This window comes from Anarhichas minor, unplaced genomic scaffold, assembly GCF_050575085.1.
Source record: "Anarhichas minor isolate MPS153535 unplaced genomic scaffold, ASM5057508v1 ptg000049l, whole genome shotgun sequence".
NCBI lineage: Eukaryota > Metazoa > Chordata > Actinopteri > Perciformes > Anarhichadidae > Anarhichas > Anarhichas minor.
This window is the reverse complement of record NW_027466495.1, coordinates 332790-354037: the sequence shown is the minus strand read 5'-3', so window position 1 is coordinate 354037 and position 21248 is coordinate 332790. Positions and strand designations below refer to the sequence as shown.

Here is a 21248-nt window from a genome sequence, read left to right as displayed (position 1 = left end):
TTCTTCTACCTCTGCAAATACAAGTGTGTGTGTGTGTGTGTGTGTGTGGGGGGGGGGTGGAGGTGGAGGTATTTGGAGGAGTACGTACAAAAAAAAAAGGGGGGTGTTACGTGATTACGTCACACGCCGCGTTGGCTCGCAAAAAGTGGAGAAAAGTTTTCGGACCCCCTCCCCTGTATGTTTTTGTTGGGGGAAAAAGTTGTTGGTAGTGAGCGATAGGTCGTGTGAATGTAGCGGGTCCGTCGTTTCTTTCGCCCCTCGGTAACAATGCGGGGCAGTGCGAGTGTTTTACTGTTTTAAGAGTCGGTAGAGAGAGAGAGAGAGAGCAGGATTTACGCGTTCACGTCCTCTGGCTCGGACCGAAAAAATCTCAGTGGCCATCATCGTTTCACCTCTGAGCCGAGTCTCGTTAGCCACCTAGCCGCGAGCTAACTACCCAACCAGCCTAACGCCACCTCGCCGCGTATAGTGCGCTTCTTGTGGGGAGGGGGGGACTTCCAGCTTTGGGAGAAAAAGCAGACCGCAGAGATGGCGGAAACCAAAATAATTTACCACATCGACGAAGAGGAGACGCCGTATTTGGTGAAGATACCCATCGCTGCGGAAAATATCACTTTGCTGGATTTTAAACAGGTCTTGAACAAGCCGAACTACAAATTCTTCTTCAAGTCTATGGACCAGGACTTCGGGTGAGCTTGCTGGGACTTTTTTCTCCCTTTTTTCTTTTTTTTTTTTTTTAAGAAGGGAATATTTGTGGTTTGCATGCAAATAAAAGCTGCGAAAAGTTATTAAAGCTCGAGATACTTAAAATGTTGTTGTTGGAAAACAATACTTTAAATGTGCCTTTGTATTGTCTGCGTGGAGGAGCTTTAACTTCGCACTAAAAAGCTTGGCTAATTCAAAATAAACTTTATTAAATCGCCTGCTTTACAAAAAGTCGTGCAATCCTGTCTCGTGACCGGCTGTCGTGTATTTGTCCCAGAAGGAATACACTTAAGTGAAGCTGCTCGTGCAGGTCGCCATTCAACCAACGCATCCTTACTCAGAAGTGATCATGACTGGTGATGAATGTATATAAGTGGGTCTATCAATAATAAGGCTGTGGAGGCTGGGACATTTCTCAGGAAACATCATCATTACAATGGGAGGCATTCCCTGTCCCTGCTGCTTTCCTTTGCCCTAATCCTCATCCCTCCCTCCCTCCCTCCCTCCCTTCAGTCCATCATCTTGTGAAATCCTCGCCTTTTCTTTCTCTCGGGACTGAAGCCAGGGTTTTGTCTCCCCCCTCTTTAACACGTTGGCCTGCCAGCCATCCTTTTCATTCCCCCTAGCTTCCTCCCTTCCTTTCTCCCCCCACTTTCTCCCCGATCCACTCCTCCAGAAAGAGCCGTCTCCTCTCTATCAATTAATCTTTTTTTCTTCTGTCTATAGCTGCTGTGCCTTCTCCTGCAGAAGAATGCATGTTTGTGGTTAGTTCCACCCCAGTGGGACCCTCGGGGCTTCTGTTAAATGCATTGTAGTGTTTGGATGAGTATTAAAACTTGTTCCTCTTTGGATGGCACCAATCGGAGTCAAGGAAGCCGCAACATCAGCTCAAAACCCCTCCGGATGAAATGGAGATGTCTTCTCATTAGGCCTGGACAGAGCTGTATGCGGCGCGTTTGAATGAATAACAGCGACGACACCAGTAACTGGCTTTCAGAGATGTGTCTGAGAGTGAGTGCCCTGTAAAGATCCTCCACGTCTGGCGTTCGCTTGTTGAAATGATTAGTTGAGTAATCGGTCGGTGCAAACCGCAAAAATGTGTTGATCGCTATTTCAGTTATTTATCAAGTGAGAATGCAGATTCCCAAATGAGGTGAGCTGCTTTGTGAGGGGCTCTGGGAGCTTTGTGTTTTGGCGTCTTGACAGTTTTATACTCATAAAGTAGGTGGTACATGGTGGAAATAGTCATTTGTAGCCCTACAGAGGACCGCCTTTAGTCAGTGTTATCAAGTAAACTCTTCTTCTTGTATGCATGAATTAAATTGTGTCCACTGGGGCTTCGACGTGTGACTATTTTCATCCCTGATTAACCGATTTTCTTTGATTTCAATTGTTTGGCCAAACAAATGTCAGAAAATTGGGAAGAATGTACATTTCCAGTGTTTCCAGTTTGGCTAATAATGTTTCCACGGATAGACGCTCCTCTTGTGTCTCTGTAATGCAATAGAGTTCAGCAAAAACCTCTCAAAATGACCAGACAGTGTCTCATTCGACTCGTTGGGTAAAACGCTCTTAACGGCCTCCGTTATTTCTTTTATCTTGACGAGCCGTACCACAGTCACCAGTGCAGTTTCTAAGTTAGCGGTCTAATTAAGAGCTTGTCCCTGTGTAACTGGACGGGACATGTTTAGACCGCTGTTTGTACTTTGTTGGTGTTTTTTTTCCAAAAGGAGAAATGTCCTCGTCTTTAAAAGACTCGCTCAGCAGAGCGAGGAGAAGTCTTTAGAGAGAGTAGGGCAGACAAAGTCCTGCAGCCTGGCATCACGCTCTCTCATTTACATATCTCCAGTTTAGATGAAGAAAATAAATGTATTCAAACATAGCTCTGAGTCAGCTGTCCAATCAATGCAGGGACATTTTTCTCCCCCTCTCTCTCTCTCTCTCTCCGACCCAGGAGAGGAGTGTGTAATAGTGTGTGTTTTCATTTCCCCTGGTATGAGGCCAGCTGTCGAGCTGTGTGTGTGGCAGTGGGGGGGGGGGGGGGGGGGGAACTGTGGACCGGTGCTGGGAACCTGGGGCTGGACTGAGGCCATTTGCTGGGTGTCAGGGGTTTCCACAGGGGAGAGGAAACGGGTTGAAAGAGCGGGGTCGTGTTCACTCCCAGTTATTAGATATTCGTCTGTGTACGTCCGCGATCAGGGAGCTTATTGGTAGAAATGCGATGCCGTGTCGGGTGTGAAAGAATTTGATAGTAGCAAGAGACTGGGGGGGAGGGGGGGGATCCAACATGTCTGCATATTTCAGGGTTGTTTGTGCATTGACTTCCGACTGGTCACTTGTTTGTTTGGATGGGCCGAGGAATGAAGACAATTGCGCTCTTTGGAGAAGAATGTTGCATCTGTTCATCCGCTGTCTGGATGCAGAAAGGGAGAAAACTAGTTTGTTAACTAGCATTCGGTAGCCACACACGCAGCTCTCGCATGCTAAATCTTTGTGTAACAGTTAGTGTAACAACGATGTGGCCGTCCGGTAACGCTCGCCCACAAAACCAGCTCTCAAACAGCTGCTTACAAAAGCCCGGTGGAGCCTGACCGAGAGGAGGCACACGGGCAGATGACGCTGGAAAAAGGAGAACTTTTGGAGGAGTTGGAGCAGTCAAGTGCCCAGCCCCTCCTGTCCCAGTACTGTAATAACATGGTGGTGGGCTGCTGGGAGGGGGGGGGGGTTAGACAGCTGAGGCCAAATGTTTGTCTTTCTGACAAACATGGAGGAGAGAAGGATGGACATACGGATGTGTTGCCTTTAGCGTTGGCCGTGTGGACGCTGGGCTGTCACAGTGGCTGCTACTGAGAGCTCATTGTTGTTATGTGTATTTGTATTTCCATCTATATTTAGTGATATAATTGTACTTTTTTATGCTACACATTGATTGTGAATGAGTGACCGGTTGCTTTAAATGGTCAGCTAAGCCTGACCTAAAGCTAAAGTGAACATAAGCTTAAGTTTTACTGGACTACAGCCTCTCCAGTCCGCTGCATTAGCCACAGGCTGATGCATAAAACATCTGGAAACGCATGTAAAAAGGAATATGGCAAGCGGACAAGAACAGCTTGTCACAACCGAGCCCAGCATTTGATTTAGTTCAGCCATGTTGTTGTCAAAGCCTAATATATTTAATGTAAACTATTTAATATCCCTGAGTTGTGTTCAGCCCTCATTCCTTCGTCCCACCGTAGCGTTCAGACATCCCGTAATGTTATGAAGCTGGAGCAACGTCTACCTGCCGGGCCTCACCGTGTCTCTCTTCCCTTCTCTTCAGGGTGGTGAAGGAAGAGATTTCCGACGACAGCGCCAAGCTGCCATGTTTCAACGGCCGAGTGGTTTCATGGGTAAGAAGCGATAAACCTGCTGCGTGTGTGAATAGATGTCACCGGTGACCACTGCTCTGAATCTGTAAAATGACCTCATTTCAATAATGTCCCGCTGAGGCTTCTGGGAAAATGTCAGAAAGCTGGCTTATTATCTTAAAAGTCAGGCAACCTCAGCAGAAACCACGTCCCCCCCCCCCCCCCTTCCCCTCCCTCAGACTCATCTGGTCTAACGAGCAGCAATAAAATGAAGCAATTCATTTCAAATCGGAGCCACTAACGTTGCAGAATCGTGCATCATATCCACAGTCTGAGTCACTGTAGCCAACAGCTGTACTGGTAGCATGGTTTGGGGTTGTTTTTTAAGTCTTTAGAAACATGACATAATCTAACTTCTCTCGTTGTTAATCGACACTCCAGCTCGCACAGCGTGTTACTGTTTACAGTACAGCGGGTTGCCAGGTACATATTTCCATACTTTTCCATTTCTCCAGTAGAAGGGCCCCCAGTTGTTGTACCCCTCACCCCGAGAGTTAACGTTTGAATAGAGACAAACAAAAAAAACGTCGGATAAGCAGGTTGGAGGCTGAAGCATCTGTTAAGTGCATAAGAAGGAGGGAAGGCTTTAAAGGAGGGGGGGAGGGGGGGAACAAAGCTCGGTAGACCAGAGGGACTGATATGTGATCTGCGGGCCGAGATGGATGGAGGGATCCCAGAAGACGGGCGTTTCATAGTCGCACAGCCATTAGTGGGGGGGGGGAGGGGGGACTCAGCCTGACAGACTCCCATTAGCTTGAGTTATTTTGACGGGGACTGCAAAGCTTATTTAAGGGCATTAAATGTCCCAAAAGCTACGGCATTAAAAGACTACTTCTTTGTCATATTTTAGCCCAATACGCCCTTTTTTTTTTCTTTAGGTCGTCACTACGTCGTATCCCCTCCCTGCGTTGTGTTTTCATGGTTCATGTAACTGGATGCTGTTTGGTGTTCGTCCTAATTGTTGATGCGCGTTCCCTCCGTGTGTGTCCGGGCACTTTTGTCGTATAAATGAGGAGAGACGGGTTAAGTGTAGGATAGTGTTTCAGTATGCCCTCGAGACGCCGGTCTGAAAAGAGTACATTGTTTGTGTGTCAAAGTAATTGACATCTTACCCCGCTCCTCCTTTCAGTCCTCTCCCTTTTTTTCTCACCCTCTCTTCTCTCCTCCCTCTCACCATTCTTTTTTTTTTTTTAGTTTTGTGCCAGTTTCTCTCCGCTCCGCATCTCGTTATCTCAGATTGGATTCTCTCTTTCCGTTTTTTGTCTCTTCCAGTTGGTATCTTCGGACACGCCGACAGCGGAGCCTCCGGTGGCGGTGGTTCCTCCCGTGGAAACGACGACCCAGCCTTCGCCCCCTCCTCCGCCCCTCCCACCCCCGCCCGCGGAGAGGACCGGGGGCATCGGGGATTCCAGGCCGCCCTCCTTCCAGTAAGCAAAGAACGCGCTTATTATGAATTTACCCTAAAGAGGGGCATGACGAGGCCCAAAAACTGGAGCACTTGAGCGTCTCCCACAGCTGTAATATAGATACTGTATGTTTTCCTGAATGTATCTCATACACTCCCAGTATCGCGTTGCTACAAGAATAGCTAGAACACAACAGCTCATTTGAACCTGATCTCAGCTGAGGCCTCCCTTGTTATTGACTGGGAGAAGCTTTCAGTACATTAAACAAACATAATCTTGATTTTTAATGTTTATACGCATAGTTTAACATCTTAATGTTGAGTATTTAGGATATTGTTTTACTGCGCAGTACATTTTCACCCACGCTTGAGAGAAATATGTCTCTTTTGTATTACACTGGGCCATTTGATCCATTGTTCATATAAAGTAGTGATTGGGTCGGCTTTAAAGAGGCCGTCTAGTCGCAGACGCTTTCCGAATGAAATATAGATCCTCTCGTCTTTTCTTCAAAACAAGAGGAAACTATTACTGTAATCCGAATGGAGCGTGAGGTGTCCAAAACAGATTAAATATTATAACTATAATAGCTTCTTACGTCACTCTTGGTTCCTCCAGAAGTATGTCGTCTGGGGCTCTTTGAGTTTGGTTTCGGGGTCAGAAGGAGTTCCCATCCCGGCCGCAGCGCTGGACATCGTCCCGTCTCGTCTCCCGTGTGCTGCCGGATCGGGGGTCGCCTGATGGATTTTGAATCCAATTTCAAATTAAAACAATTTCCTTTTTTAACTCCACTAAACGTGCGGTTTGGAGAATGAACCGCGTCAGTTTCTTTTCCATGCTGCGTTTTTTTTTTTGGGGAGCCGGAACAACACCGCCTCTCATCCTGGAAAATGAACCGTCATTTAAATTGTAGGGTCTTTCTTCTTCTCTTGCTTTCATCATGAACCACAAGGCGTTCTCTGTCGTCCTGTGTAATCAGCATATTTGTGTGCTTAATGGTACTGAAGTCTGCGGCCCTACGGCGGCTCACTGGAGCATTAGCTTGTTGCTACATGCATGTTGGCCTGTGACCAGCTGTGGATGTGACAAGTGTTCCCACGTGACCGTGGCAAAAGTGGCTTTGCCATTAGTTAGAGCTAGACACATACATTTACTTAATATACTAGCTTATTATAAATAATAAAGTCCTAAAACAAGTTTATTGGTTATTATCTGAACACCACATCTGGAAAAAGAGACGTAACTTTGGTAAAGTTCTTACATTGAATCAGTTGAAGTTTCTTACTGTGCTGCTGCTTTGTCTGTTTCAGCCCCAACGCGACGGGCAGTGTGGAGACCTTGGACGACCAGACTGAAACGGAGTCTGTAGTTTCCTTCAGGAGGGAGCGACCTCGGCACAGAGAGAGCATGGAGCCTCACGGTAAGAAACCGCAGACCACAATGAAGAAAAATGCTCTTTTATGAGCGCGATTTGGCACGCTCCTCAACATCCAATGAATAAGTGATATAATGAGGAATGTCGAGAAGTGGAGGAATGTTTGTCAACGCTGACGTGAGCAAACATGAATATCTTCCCTCTCGTCTCGTCTGCGGTGTTCCCAGGGCCGCGCATGAACGGCCAGACTCGACTGGAGCGCCACCTGGCGGGATACGAGAGCTCCAGCACGGTGATGAGCAGCGAGCTGGAAACCACCAGCTTCTGCGACTCCGAGGACGACGACACCATGAGCAGGTGAGGGAGCGATGGAGGACGCGGACAGTTAGCTGGAAAGTTTTATTTTATTTTTTTTTTTTGTGGGTCTTAAATGTTTGTGACGCCATGTTTCTCTTCTTTGTTGACACTCGTAGGTTCAGCAGTGCAACAGAGCAGAGCACCGCCTCCAGGCTCCTTAAGCGCCACCGCAGACGCAGGAAACAGCGCCCACCACGTCTGGAGAGGGTTTGTACCATCTTAAGACTTTTCTGTATTTAAACATGGTTTGCTCAGAGATAGTACTTTTTGTGTGAAAGCAGCTCTCATGGTCATTTTGTGTGTTTTCCACTCCAGGCCTCCTCCTTCAGCAGCGTGACAGACTCCACGATGTCCTTGAACATCATCACCGTCACTCTCAACATGGGTCTGTAAACGAGTCAAATACTGTACTGCACTTTCTTTCTTTTTTTACGTGCGTAGCGTTAACACTGTTTCCTCAACATCACAGAGAAGTATAATTTCTTGGGCATCAGCATCGTGGGCCAGAGCAATGAAAGGGGGGACGGAGGCATCTACATCGGCTCCATCATGAAGGGAGGAGCTGTGGCTGCAGACGGACGCATCGAACCGGGAGACATGCTGCTGCAGGTGAGGAAGAACAAAGGGTTAGACCTAAATCAAAGGCAGGGTTTTGTTCATATGAATGTTGTTGTTTTTTTCTGAATTCTGGTGTAGCTTTCAGTTTTTAGACATCGTGACGCCCATTTTGGGATCTTTTCCAGATTAGAAACAATGTTAGTTCAGTTGTAATTTATTCTTGGCGGAGTTGATGAGAAATGGAAAGCTGGAACAAGGAAATGACTTCAATGCTTATTCGATTATCAAAATATCCGCCCATTATTAAATTATCATATTATCTGTCGGACGAACTCAAATCTTTTGTCTCTTTTTAAAAGGTGAATGACATCAACTTTGAGAACATGAGTAACGACGATGCAGTGCGGGTGCTGAGGGAGATCGTACACAAGCCAGGGTGAGTCGCTGCTGTTCCCTATTTTAAAAAAAATATTATCAGACAATATCTTTCACGTTGTGTCTGTACACAAGTGGGTACCGGCGGTTCTAATGCCTTGTGGTGTTCTCCAGGCCCATCATCCTGACGGTGGCTAAGTGCTGGGACCCGTCTCCTCAGGGCTACTTCACTCTGCCTCGCAGTGAGTACAGAGCCGCCCCCCTTTCTGTTTATTCCCCTTTGGTTTGGAAGCACTCTGCCGTCAGTAACGCTTTCCTCTTCTCTTCTGCAGACGAGCCGATCCGACCCATTGACCCGGCAGCGTGGGTGAGCCACTCCGTGGCTATGACCGGGGTCTACCCCCCCTTCCCGGGCAGCTCGTCCCTCAGCACCATCACCTCCTCCTCCTCCGTCACCGAGACCGAACGTGAGAGCTTCTTGTTTTGACTCTGATTTCACCTCTTTAGAAATCATTTCCTCTTTAGCTTCCCTAAAATGCCCTTCCGTCTCTTTCCCAGGTTTCGATGACTTCAACTTATCCCTGCACTCTGACATGGCATCTGTTGCCAAGGCCATGGCCTCGCCAGAGTCCGGTCTGGAGGTCAGGGACCGCATGTGGCTTAAGATCACCATCCCCAACGCTTTCCTCGGTAAGACAAACGTACATTAGTTGCATGAGCTTTCCGTGCCTCACAGGACTTTACAGGGCGTGCGTTATTAAAGGCGTGCGACTTGAACAAGGGGAAAACCCCCGAAGTGCATCTGCTTAAGTGGAATCACCTGCAACTGAATCACGAGGAGAGATTACATAACCTGTTTGTCCATGTTGTGCTTTTTGTATACTGTGAGTCTTTGTCACTGACATTTCCTTTGGGATGAATTAAGCTCCACCTTATCTTATGCATCCTCCACCAGGCTCGGACGTAGTGGAGTGGCTCTTCCACCACATCGAGGGGTTCCAGGACCGCCGGGAAGCCAGGAAGTACGCCAGCAACCTGCTGAAGGCCGGCTTCATCCGACACACCGTCAACAAGATCACCTTCTCCGAACAGTGTTACTACGTCTTCGGAGATTTAAGCGACTGTGAGAACTGTGAGTAACTGGGAAAAAACGTCGACGTCAAAGGATCCGTCCGCGTGAACGTTGCACGTAATCACATTTGCACACATGCCTTTTGTGGACACACTGGTGGCTGTAATCACGTGAACATTACTTTTATGGAAGGATTTCTTTATTGCTCTGCCATCCCTGTACTTTGAACCTCCAGAAATCATGTCATAACAAATATTAAAAAACAACGTGTCCACAAACTGCAGCAGTTACTACACGTTTAGTTTGTCTGTTCTTGGGTCTGATTTCTAACGCACACAACATATAAACATGTTCCACCTGTTGCTCATCTCCTCTTATCTCCCACGCAGACATGGCCAACCTTTCCCTGAACGACAACGACGGCTCCAGTGGGGCCTCGGACCAGGACACGTTGGCCCCCCTGCCTCTCCCGGGGGCCTCCCCGTGGCCCATGATGCACACCTTCCCCTATCAGCCCTACCCGACGCATGCCTTCTCCAGCCAGCCGCCTCCGTACCACGAGCTCACCAGCTACAGCTATGCCCCCGGCAGCACCGGCAGCCAGCACAGTGAAGGTGAGCGCAGACCACGATCCTCCCGCTGACTACGAATCATGTGTGTTTTGTACATCTCATCTAACCGCATTCCCCCCCTCAGGGAGCCGGAGCAGCGGCTCGACGAGAAGCGAGGGACGTCGCAGCACTAAAGGCCCGGGCAGCACCGTGGGCGGAGGGGAGAAATCCCCCTCAGGCGCGGGCGTAGAAGGCGGCGGCGGGGCCGACTCACGCTCCGGTAGCGGCAGTGAATCCGAGTACTCCACCCGCAGCAGCCTGAGGCGTGGCCACGGCTCGGCCGCGCCTAGCGAGCACAGCCACGCCTCCTCCCAACGCTCGCATCATCACCGCATCCCCCAGCAGCCCCACATGTCTCCCTACCCGCCGGGCATCCTTCCTTACAACCCCATGATGGTGATGATGGTGCCCCAGCACGCGCACCAGGCCATGGCGGCCGCGCACGCTCTTCCTCACACGCAGCAGATGGCCACGGCCCCCATGCACCCGACTCTACTCGCGCTCCCCTCCTCCACCCCAGGGGGGCCCCCCGGCGCCCCGCCCACTCGCGACCTGGGTGCCGTGCCTCCCGAGCTGACTGCCTCTCGCCAGTCGTTCCACCTGGCCATGGGGAACCCCAGCGAGTTCTTCGTCGATGTCATGTAGTTGTTGTTTTTTCTGTCTCGGTGGTGTTGAGTGACCATTCATGTGAAGGTAGTGTACGGTTCACACTTGTTTTGACGCGGATCTGGTGGTTAGATTTTTGAGCTCACAAGTGCCTATTGGATTAAGGGCACTTGTTACAAGTTTGGTGAGAACAGGGTTTAACACTCTCTCAACACATTTTCTCTTATTAAAATCCACTACATCACGGTTATTTTTCCAAAACCTAAATCCAGAAAGACCAGTTCTACTTTCTTACCTCAGTGGTGAGCTAGCTTTTCCTCAAAAACCAAACTTTCAGTGCAAGATTTTAAATTGCCCATCAGAGCTGCTCAGCACCCTGGCTTTTTTTCAAAACCGAAATCCAATATTTTAGGAAGGGATGCACCTTCAACAAACCAGCTATGAATGTCAGAGCTGTCCATCCAGGAAGCGCATGGACCACCGTTTAACACTAGAGGGCGCCAGGTACACCGCGTACTTGAAAAGGATGCAATCCTGTATACAACATCTGGTTCATCATGCCAGATCGGTTGGCAGCACGGGACTATATTGAGTGCCTTACTCATTTTTTTTTTTAGAGACATTTTCACACTCCAGGTACATGAAATAACTCCTTTTTGTTCCAGCATTGTTTGACAATGATCTTCTCTGTATATATCTCCTATGTAAATGCAAACAATACAGAACAGCGAGCTCTAATGTGAAAAGAAAATAGGTCCAAACAATGTCAGGTGAACTTGTGTTTAGTAATCACTGTCTAGGCCGAGTTGTCGGTACTAATACGTGCATACAAAAACACAGAGTGGTACTTCTTGATTACATTCAGTATATATCTTAAGTAACTGTGATCCAAATGCCCCCATGCTTATTTTCATGTAACTGACTTGCCTTATTCACCCATTTCATTTTTTTTTTTTTTGTATGAGTGACTATATAAATCATGTATAACCGAACTATTAAGGTGCTAAATGAAGATTCAACATTTCAAAAAAAAGAATGACTGAGGGTGTCACATTGTTTGATTTCATATCGCCACCTTTTGTTTGTGTACTTGAGAATAAATTTGATACTTACATGCTGTCCAGACTTCATTATTCATTCAAAATGTTACAAAACTAAATGTGTCAGACGAGTAGACACGGTGCACATACTTTATGCTGATCTTAATACTTTTTTTTCAGCATAATATTGTTTCAATTTTTATGATTCATAAGGCTGCAATTACATCTTACATATGTTCTATAAACTTTTCCTGACTTCTAAAGATAAGTGCTGCTGACAGGTTATTGTATCAATGACTGACTGACCTTGTTACTTATTTTTACTGAATATACTGTTTTATTACATTATTCCTGAGTGAGTCTGTAACGTTAATGTTTGAGTTTTGTCTGTCACACCCGTTTCACAAACACTGAAAAAGGTCAAGCAAACACACTTTTTCTATGCATGCAAACTGATTACGTAAACAGACGCTATGTATCATAAAACGACATATCCCAGGAAGCACCGCGGCTAGACAAGATCCGGCGAGACGTGATACATTGGGTCATTTGGAGGAACAGTCAGTTACTGAACGGACTTATCTACTACTACTACTGGTCTACTTATCTACGTTTATCGGTGTGTAATATCGATTTTATTATTTTGTGGAAAGAATACAATCATTTTGTGTTTTTTAATGCTTTTAGTCAAAACTGGACAAGTTGCATTTCAAACTAACGTCGTGACGTAACTGCTAGCTTAGCGTCGCTCTCACTTGTTTCTGTCTACGTTTGCTAATCTGTTTGTTCATTTAAACTTTGTTAACTTTGTAAAATTGTTAATTTTTGTTGTGTTAAACAAAAGAACACTATGCTGCTTCGTAAAGTGAGCCGGTCCTCCGCGCTGTGCGGCTCCATTCTCAGGATTCCTCCCGTGCTGTCTGGGTACGTAAAGCTAACGTTTTGAAGCTATTATTGAACATGTCGTCTCTGTACGAAAGATTGCAAGTTAAATCCACTTATCCTTTATTTGTTTTGTTTGTTCTTCAGAGGTCAGCGACATGCCGGGGCCGTCATTGCGGTACAAAACAACCGTCTCTACGCGAGCCAGGCTGCGGAGGTACGGAAACACTACAGGGACATATAGGCCTAACATTATAAAACATATTCATACCCACTATTTGTCAGATGTGTGTGTGTTACATGCTGTGTGTTTTACGATGTATTCGAGTGTGTGTATTGTCCTTGTTGTGGATGGCTGACATAACGTCAGCATCCCCTCCCGCTGGAAGTGGGGGAAAGTTCACTGGTCACGTGACTCGTAAAGGTGACACCGTGGATGTGGGTGACTCTCTGCTGTCCAGACAGGGTTCAGACCATGTTTACTGCTGCATACCCACAGTGGGCAAATATGTCACAAAATGCTCTTCTTACTTTGTGTAGCAGTTGAAGATTTGTCCCTGTTTGATCTTCAGGAGTTACATTTACAGTATTAGTTTACATTTTAAATATCCCACACTTAAAATCTATGCAGAGAACATCTCAAAACAAGAATTGACCAAGAATAGAACAAAGGGGCTATGAAGGAGTATCAGGGAGGGGCCGTCACAAAACATAGCTCCCAAATTCTACATTAAATAACTTTATAAATAATGCTTTTTATCAGTTTATCAGCTGGGCCGTGACTCCTGGTCGACATGGTATGTATGAGCCAAAATAAAATTCAGTTATTCAGTCAACTGACAGCCGACATGGAAAAAGTTATTTTAAATGAGAACAAGTATATCACAAATTCAGAAACAAATGCGTCTCGTTCAAAAACTCAATGACGTACAACTGCCATTGTTTTCCATTTGAAAGGCTAAATGCAGAGTACAGCTGCTGCTCGGGCACTAAGCTGTCTGGTGGCGTCCTTGGGATCGCCTCTCACCCACTTAGTGCTTGAGATCAGCTGGCTGGAAATGGAGAGAAAAAATAACTTTAATTCATGTTTTCTTTGTCTCATAACACTGGATTCTAATCACTGAATGTATTAACAAAGCTTAACGGCACACTGCCTTACAATCGCATCTTTTGTTGTTGTTGTCCCAGCCATGTTGTCATGCAGGTACAGTTAACGATTCCTCACCTTTATTACTTTTTTACTGAATTGATGAACTGTTTTGCTCTTTCTCTTCAGGCGGTGCTGGAGAAGGAGGCAGCAGTCGGCAGTAAGACTGCCACTAAAGTGAAAAATACGACGGTTGCTGCTGTACGTTAATTCTCAGTTACTATTATTATAGAATTGTTTTATTCGTGATAGTGTTATTGTTTTTAAACAAAACAACCTGATTAGCCAGGGTTGGTTCACATCAACTTGTGAATACGTCTTAAGAATTAAAGGTACCCTGTGTAGTTTTTTGACCTCTTGTAGCACTATGAAGTATGTTCTTTAGGAATTGCACCTTGTTTAGGTTTAACGCACACAGTCATGGATGTCTCAACACATCCAAAGTGTCAAAATAAATTACCAAAATGTTTATTTCAGTAATAATGTCGTAACTTTTTGCAGGAATCCAAATCATACGCTGTCAACATTTTCAAGGGGCAGATTGCGACTGCCCAGGTGTTCCCCTACCCCTCAGGTACATTTGAGGAGGTTATGTTCACATCTTTTTGAAACGATGTCAGCGTTTCATTAAAATGAAGTACAATAAGTTTTGTGTGTCTGTCGCAGTCATGAATGAAGAGCAGGAGCAGTTTCTCCGAGAGCTCGTGGGGCCCGTCAACAAATTCTTTCTGGTAATTTCAAATAATGCCGTTGGATGAATTTGAAACTTTTTCACGACTTCTTTTACATAAACCTTTTTCTGCTCGGCCCCTCACCCTGTGTGTTTCTGCTTCCTGTGAGCAGGAGGTGAACGACGCTGCCAAGAACGATGCCCTGGAGAAGGTGGAAGATCAGACCATGGAGGGCCTGAAGGAGATGGGGGCCTTCGGCCTGCAGGTGCCGGCCGACCTGGGCGGCCTCGGCCTCTCCAACACACAGGTGCGTCTGATCGACTACGTTAATGGTTGTTTCACGATATTATTGTGTCGAGCTAAACAGGCAAGTGCAGTGCGCCTAACGCGATGAACTCGATGTTGCAGTACGCCCGGCTGGTTGAGATCGTCGGCACCTATGACCTCGGCGTCGGCATCACTCTGGGCGCCCACCAGTCCATCGGCTTCAAGGGAATTCTGCTCTTTGGGAATCCAGCCCAGAAGGAGAAGTACCTGCCGAAGCTCGCCACGGGTACGCCACTCGTTATATTCTCCTTCTGTATTTTGTATTAATATCTACAAACACCATGAAAAGACAAAAACCGTGTACGACTACGTTGGATTTCAAAACACAGCCACACCAGGAGGCGTAGTGCACACACTCCTGCATCTTTTGTTCCATACTCGCGTATTATATTGAGAAGGAACATATTCTGATGAAGAATGTAGAGCTGATTTATCATTTCCGTTGTGTGTGTGTGTGTGTGTGTGTGTGTGTGTGTGTGTGTGTGTGTGAACCTCCAGGTGAGACTATAGCGGCCTTCTGCCTCACCGAACCAGCCAGCGGCTCCGACGCTGCCTCCATCAAGACCATGGCTGTCCAGTCCCCCTGCGGACAGTACTTCACTCTCAGTGGGAGCAAGATCTGGATCAGGTGAGGACACGGCGTACATGATCACAGTTCTTTTCACCACAAGGAGGCGACGTTGTACAAGTAACTCAACGGGATGGCTCAAAGTTGATTGTGTCTTTCCCAAATCTGATGCCCCCCCCTTTTTTTTTTTTCTTGTCAGCAATGGAGGTCTGGCTGAGATCTTCACCGTGTTCGCCAAGACGCCCATGAAGGATCCCAAGACCGGGGAGATGAAGGACAAGATCTCTGCCTTCGTGGTGGAGAGGAGCTTTGGAGGAGTGACTAGGTGAGCACATCTTTTCTTTAGATTGTTTGTTCATCACTGGATTCATGTCACTTTTTGGGCTCATGATGTGTATATATATATTCTATATCACAGTGGCCCTCCAGAGAAGAAAATGGGCATCAAGGCGTCCAACACAGCCGAGGTCTACTTTGATAATGTCCGCGTGCCAGCCGACTGCCTGCTGGGCGAGTTGGGCGAGGGCTTCAAGGTGGCCATGAACATCCTGAACAACGGGCGCTTCGGCATGGCGGCCGCCCTCTCCGGCACCATGAAGGGAGTCATCAACAAAGCTGTGAGTGACGGCAAGAGGACGAGCGTTTCTCTCCCATCTACTGCATTGCTCTGTAACTGTGTTGTCTACGCTCCGCCCCCTCTTTCGATAGTGCGCTTACTTTGTTGTGGGTTCTGTAGGAAATTTCCCTTCTTTAGTTCAGCGCGGCCTGTTTCTGCTGAGCAATTTCCTGCTGAGGTTACAGGCGCTGAAGAGTCAAAACGTGCTCTGGTCACGTCTGTTGTTTAGAGAAATGCAATATGTGTGTTTGCGTGCACGTGCAACATGCGGGCATAAAGGTCACACCTCGTCACTTGTTCACACACAACTTTGTCTTCACTTGTTCATTGTCAGAGCTTGTGGCGTTGTCTTTTGCAAACCAGAGCAACTGTGTGGTCACGCTGAGCAACAGCCTCGGCGCCGCCAGTTAGGGTTAGCTCCGCCACAAGATTGCTCGCCAAACTTCCTCTTTGCGATGTATTAAAGGCGTGTCGCCATTGTCCTCTCTCCATCAGGTGGATCACGCAGCCAACAGAACCCAGTTTGGGAGCAAGATCCACACCTATGGAGTCATCCAGGAGAAGATGGCTCGCATGACCATGCTGCAGTACGTCACTGAGGTCGGTCGAGTGGGATCAACATTTATCACAGCTGGTTTTACAAACGCCAGCGTGAATACGAAAGATGTTTTAAGCACAAATTCTCCACAAATTAAACCACTTTTGCACCGTCGTGTATTGGCGCTGAACAAGTTCATGCTTGACGTCCTACTTCCGTGTCTTCTTTGCAGTCGATGGCCTACATGATCAGCGGCAACATGGACAGCGGAGCCAAGGAGTTCCAGATAGAAGCGGCCATCAGCAAGATCTTTGCCTCCGTAAGATTTCATTGGTGGAACATGAACACCGGAGGGGCTCATAGTTCCTATAATTGAGTAATTGCATACTTTTGCGTCTACTTTTTATTTATTGTAACTGTTAACTTCGTACACTCGTCAGTGCTCTGGGGGAACACAGCACCTCCTTTTTAAAAATACTTCTGATGTTCCTCTTTCTGTGAGTGGTAGAAAGAGGAATTAGTTGTGTCTGTGCTCGTTTCCTGATTTAAGAAGATCCGCGATTGTGTTTGTTTTACTCGTTGCAGGAGGCAGCGTGGAGCGTGACTGACGAGTGCGTTCAGGTCATGGGTGGCATGGGTTACATGAAGGTGAGTGCTCGGTCCACGTCCTGTTTCATTCAAACGCCACAGAGAAGCTGCACTGCACGGGACAAATACACAGTCTGATGGTTTTATCACTTTGTTTTCCAAGTTATTGAGTTTTAGCATTTGATAGCCTGTCGAAAAAACAGATGCGACCATATGCTTACAATTCCTAAAAAGCTGCTTCTTGAACTAAGAAACTTGACTTGGGTCTTAAATAGACTTCCTCCCTGGCACCAAACTGTCCCTCTTCTGGGTTAAGAAGCCCGTTATCGCTCCAGGAACTTCTCCAAGAACCCAGGAGCCATTTTAGAAAGTTAACAACTGAACCGTAGTTGCTGTCCTCCTAGAAGTTTGTTCTCCAGAGATATGACGTTTTATGAACTATTCAGGCTTAAGTTGCCTTAATACTCTATGAATGTGCTGTATATAAGCACGGCCAGCCTCTAGTTGCAGTCATCACTGACTTCATCATATTTACTACAGTAGCCCTGCATGGATCAGAGCAATGCTATTTCAATCTACTCATCAGTGATGACGTAATCTGCCAGCAATAAGAAACAAACCACACACACATTCATTGATGTTGTTTCTTATACGTTGCCTGTGTGGTTGCTGCATGCGTTGGCTCACGCTCTGAAAACACAGACACAGTTTTTGGTTTCCTCAGGTAAAAAAACAACAACCAAGAAGTTAAGAATCTCAAAAAGTCCTCCAGCGTCGACTAAAGATTTCAACAGAATTAGAACATTACACTTGTATGTACAGATGTTTCAGTGAATTTCTCCCCTTTTTCTTTCTCTTTTTTTTTAAATAATAGTTTTATTGTAAAACATGAAGATACATTTCAACAACGGAACAGGACGCTATAATTCCCCCCCTCTTCCTTTTTAAATACAGGAAGAGGGGAACATTCAGCACCAGTCTCTGCTCAGTTCTGCTCACACTGCACATTTTGACGATTCCATTTCTGCTCCCCTGTACTAAATACATCGCCTGCATCCTTAACATGTGAGCGGTGACTTGCACATGCCCAGTTCAAAACACAGAGATGAATATAGATGGTCTCTGTTCCTGTTTGTTGTTTTCGCTACCTAATTTTAACTTGTGAGAGAAGCTGACAGCAAACTGTCATCTCTACGCGAGTTCTGATAAATAACAGCTTATGCCTCATGTTGGTTGCTGAATATGCAAATATCATCATCATCTTTGTGAATCCGTCTCCTCAGGACGCTGGACTGGAGAGAGTGATGAGGGATCTGAGAATCTTCCGGATCTTCGAGGGAACCAACGACATCCTGAGGCTCTTCGTGGCGCTCAACGGCTTCCAGGTGAAATCAAACGTCTTTGCCGTTTCTTTCTCAGACTTTGTGACCCGACGATGTCTTTGTGGGAAAAGCACAGAGGTTCTGTAGAGAGGAAGTGATTTCTGCCTGCTTCTGGTCATGGAGTCTTGTGGGTTTACCAACCGGTGATCATGAAGCAACTTCCTTTTACTTACCAAGGATCTGTGTTTTTGAATCCCTTTTAAGCTGATTTAAGAAAAAAGGTTTTCGGGCACTTTAAGCAATAGACACTGATGAATCACGTCTGTCCCCTCCAGAACGCTGGCAACCAGTTGAAGAGCTTACAGAAGGCCCTGAAGAACCCCATCGGCAACGCCGGGTTGCTCGCTGGGGAACTCACCAAGAGAGCCAAAAGGTTTGGTCTCACTCTCACTTCTCACTCTGTCTCCACCGGTCAGGGACGACAGGAAGTGCTAAAGCGCCTCAGCGGTGGGAGACGGGGACTTCCCCTGCGATGCACAATACATGATGCAATTTATTGATTTGAGTCTGCCTTCAAGGACCTGTGAAGTGAAATTTGGATTCCTTACATAAGCTACTACACACACACACTATAATAAAATATTACATATGACAGAATTCTAACAGTGATGTGGGTGGATTTTACCACATGGTGCTTCTAGTTTGAAGAGGGAACAGATCTAATGTAAGTGTGACACGCTGTCCACAGGACGTATTTAAGCCTCATTTTCAGGCTGAACAGATTTAAACAGTGTGTTTGCACAATGCCCAGGTGTTGTTGTGGTAGGAGAAGCTGTGCTGTTTATTCTGGCTTCATAATAACTCCAATGTTGTGACATTCTTATACTTGTATGTAGAACACGGTCTTCTTCTTCTGTTGTTTGTAGAAAGGCCGGTCTGAGCACAGGTCTGACGCTGCAGGGAACCGTACATCCTGAGCTGGCCCACAGCGGAGAACTGGTGCGTTAAACTTGCCTTGTGTGCGATATCATTTCTATTGTAAGAATTATGATTTGCTCATGATATGACGGGGGGGACTTTTCTGCTTTGTTGCCTTTTTCATTCTTGATTTACGTTTTATTTCTAGACCACTAAGGCCATCGAACAGTTTGGAGCGATCACAGAGGAGCTGCTGATCAAACACGGAAAGAAGATCATTGGTGAGTGTGTGTGTGTGTGTGAGTGTGCGTGTGTGTGTGAAGGTGAGGGGAAACCCTGTGGGTGTTCAGTAGAAAGAAGAAGAAAAAATCCCCAACTGGTGCAGGTTCGGCGTCATTTCAGACGTTGGGAATACTTCTCCTCGAAACAAACCATCTCGATCTCTAACTCGACTCGTTCTGTTGCAGATGAACAATTTGTCCTGAGCAGAGTGGCGGACTGTGCCATCGACCTGTACGCCATGGTGGTGGTCCTGTCCAGGTATGCAAACATTAAAACGAGAGAATAATTAGCAAACTCTGTCTCCGTCTTTCTCTGTCCCAGTTTCACTCTTTCACTCTCTCTCGTGTCACACTCCCTCTTCTCTGTGGTCTAAACTAACATTTCTTTTGTGTGTTTTTATTTCCCTCTCTCTTGCAGAGCTTCACGCTCTCTGAGTCAGGGCAGTGCCTCAGCTCAGCATGAGAAGATGCTGTGTGAGACCTGGTGTGTGGAGGTAAGATCCTACAGTCAACGCCAGAGACACTGACAGAAATGTCTAATATGAGGAGGCTGTACCTTTTTTAATCTAGTAACTCTAAAATCATTTTATTTACCGCTCCTCCGTCCCTCAGGCCCACGAGAGGATCATGAGGAACATCAAGAGCCTGAGCTCCGGTGAGTCCAGACATCTCTTCAGGAACCTGAGGGCCATCTCTGCTGCCGTGGTGGAGAACGGGGGAGTGGTGGCTCCTCACCCTCTGGGCTTCTAAACGCACCCCCCCCCCCGTACGCTTCTGTTTGCTTCTTCGTCACTCTTCTGTATCTCTAGCCACGTTCAGGCTCCTGTAGGCCAAGTTCTCTTTAAGACGTTGTTATCGCCATAACCGCTCCATCGCATCACCGGCGTCCTCGTATCTCGATTGTCATCAAATTCAGGCGTCTTTGTGAACCGGTTTTTCTGTCACTTATTTATTTAATGCCGACTCGAGACTTCCAGAGTTTGGGCTGGAATTTTGAATCTATATGAAATAAGAATGATTCAATATGACAGAAAGAGCTGTATTTTCACAAATGACCACGTTGTATCTAGAACAGCTGATGATTGAATGTATCCGGTGTGTGTGTGTGTGTGTGTGTGTGTGCATGGAGCTTTTAAACACAGCATCTACTTTGTGTCTCAGCCTTCATGACTGTATCTGATCTCATTTAACCCGTTGTGTTATTTTTGTCTGTTCGTGGGAAAATAAATGCAGCTTTGAGATAAAGAGGCCAGTCAACAGAGGAACTCATCTGTTTTTAGCTTTTTTCATTGATGCACACCGGTATCTCAAATGACAGTTTGACTTCTACGCGTGCCTGAATTGTGCTCACATGTATATATAACAGTGTTTTTTTTTATGTACTTGAATGCCTTTCTGCATGTGAATTTATCTCACTCAGTGCTCATCACAGAAACGTTCAGAAGCAAAAACCTTTCGCCTTAGAAACCGGTCTGCAGATGCTCTTCCTGTTTGTGACTTAAGTTAATAATCGGGCATCATTAACTGTAATTATAAGATATTAACTGTTGGTCTACATACCTGGTACTTTAAAGAAGTCATTTCTTGTTTTAATCTGCTGTCAAAGCCACCATAAAACTTGAACTAGATCTGCACATTCTTTCCTTTTTGTAACTCGTACAGTGACAAACTGCTGCTTTTAAGTTTGTTATCTTCTGACTGAACACGTGCTTGAATAACCGATGTGATCAAATGCCTCTCGTGTTATCCGATAGTGACTCGACTGGAGTCATTGTTTGTGCAGATCTGCTTTGAGCTTTTTGGTTCTACCTGCTGGGACTAATAAATAAAGTATCCATCCGTCTGGTTTCCTGTCTCTTGAATATAGTTTCAATACAACTC

General features: G+C 46.3%; 2 protein-coding genes across 2 annotated transcripts; both read left to right on the top strand.

Annotated features, from left to right (window-relative positions):
- The first annotated feature begins 141 nt into the window (after nucleotides 1-141).
- dvl2 (dishevelled segment polarity protein 2) lies at nucleotides 142-11588 on the top strand. The gene is made up of 15 exons (XM_076112310.1): nucleotides 142-689; nucleotides 4025-4094; nucleotides 5385-5539; nucleotides 6826-6935; nucleotides 7118-7247; nucleotides 7364-7454; nucleotides 7563-7632; nucleotides 7717-7856; nucleotides 8165-8241; nucleotides 8355-8422; nucleotides 8513-8647; nucleotides 8739-8870; nucleotides 9136-9312; nucleotides 9642-9866; nucleotides 9949-11588. Exons 1-15 carry the CDS (start codon nucleotides 529-531, stop codon nucleotides 10506-10508), a joined length of 2301 nt encoding a protein of 766 aa, XP_075968425.1. The 5' UTR covers nucleotides 142-528; the 3' UTR covers nucleotides 10509-11588.
- A 410-nt stretch (nucleotides 11589-11998) lies between these two features.
- acadvl (acyl-CoA dehydrogenase very long chain) lies at nucleotides 11999-21210 on the top strand. The gene is made up of 21 exons (XM_076112311.1): nucleotides 11999-12128; nucleotides 12354-12433; nucleotides 12539-12608; nucleotides 13668-13739; nucleotides 14040-14112; nucleotides 14205-14269; nucleotides 14382-14516; nucleotides 14618-14762; nucleotides 15035-15164; nucleotides 15304-15429; nucleotides 15523-15721; nucleotides 16216-16320; nucleotides 16491-16577; nucleotides 16844-16906; nucleotides 18130-18231; nucleotides 18504-18601; nucleotides 19095-19167; nucleotides 19295-19367; nucleotides 19554-19626; nucleotides 19786-19861; nucleotides 19980-21210. The coding sequence occupies exons 2-21, from the start codon at nucleotides 12360-12362 to the stop codon at nucleotides 20115-20117; spliced, it is 1977 nt and encodes a 658-aa protein (XP_075968426.1). The 5' UTR covers nucleotides 11999-12128; nucleotides 12354-12359; the 3' UTR covers nucleotides 20118-21210.
- The last annotated feature ends 38 nt before the right edge of the window (nucleotides 21211-21248 follow it).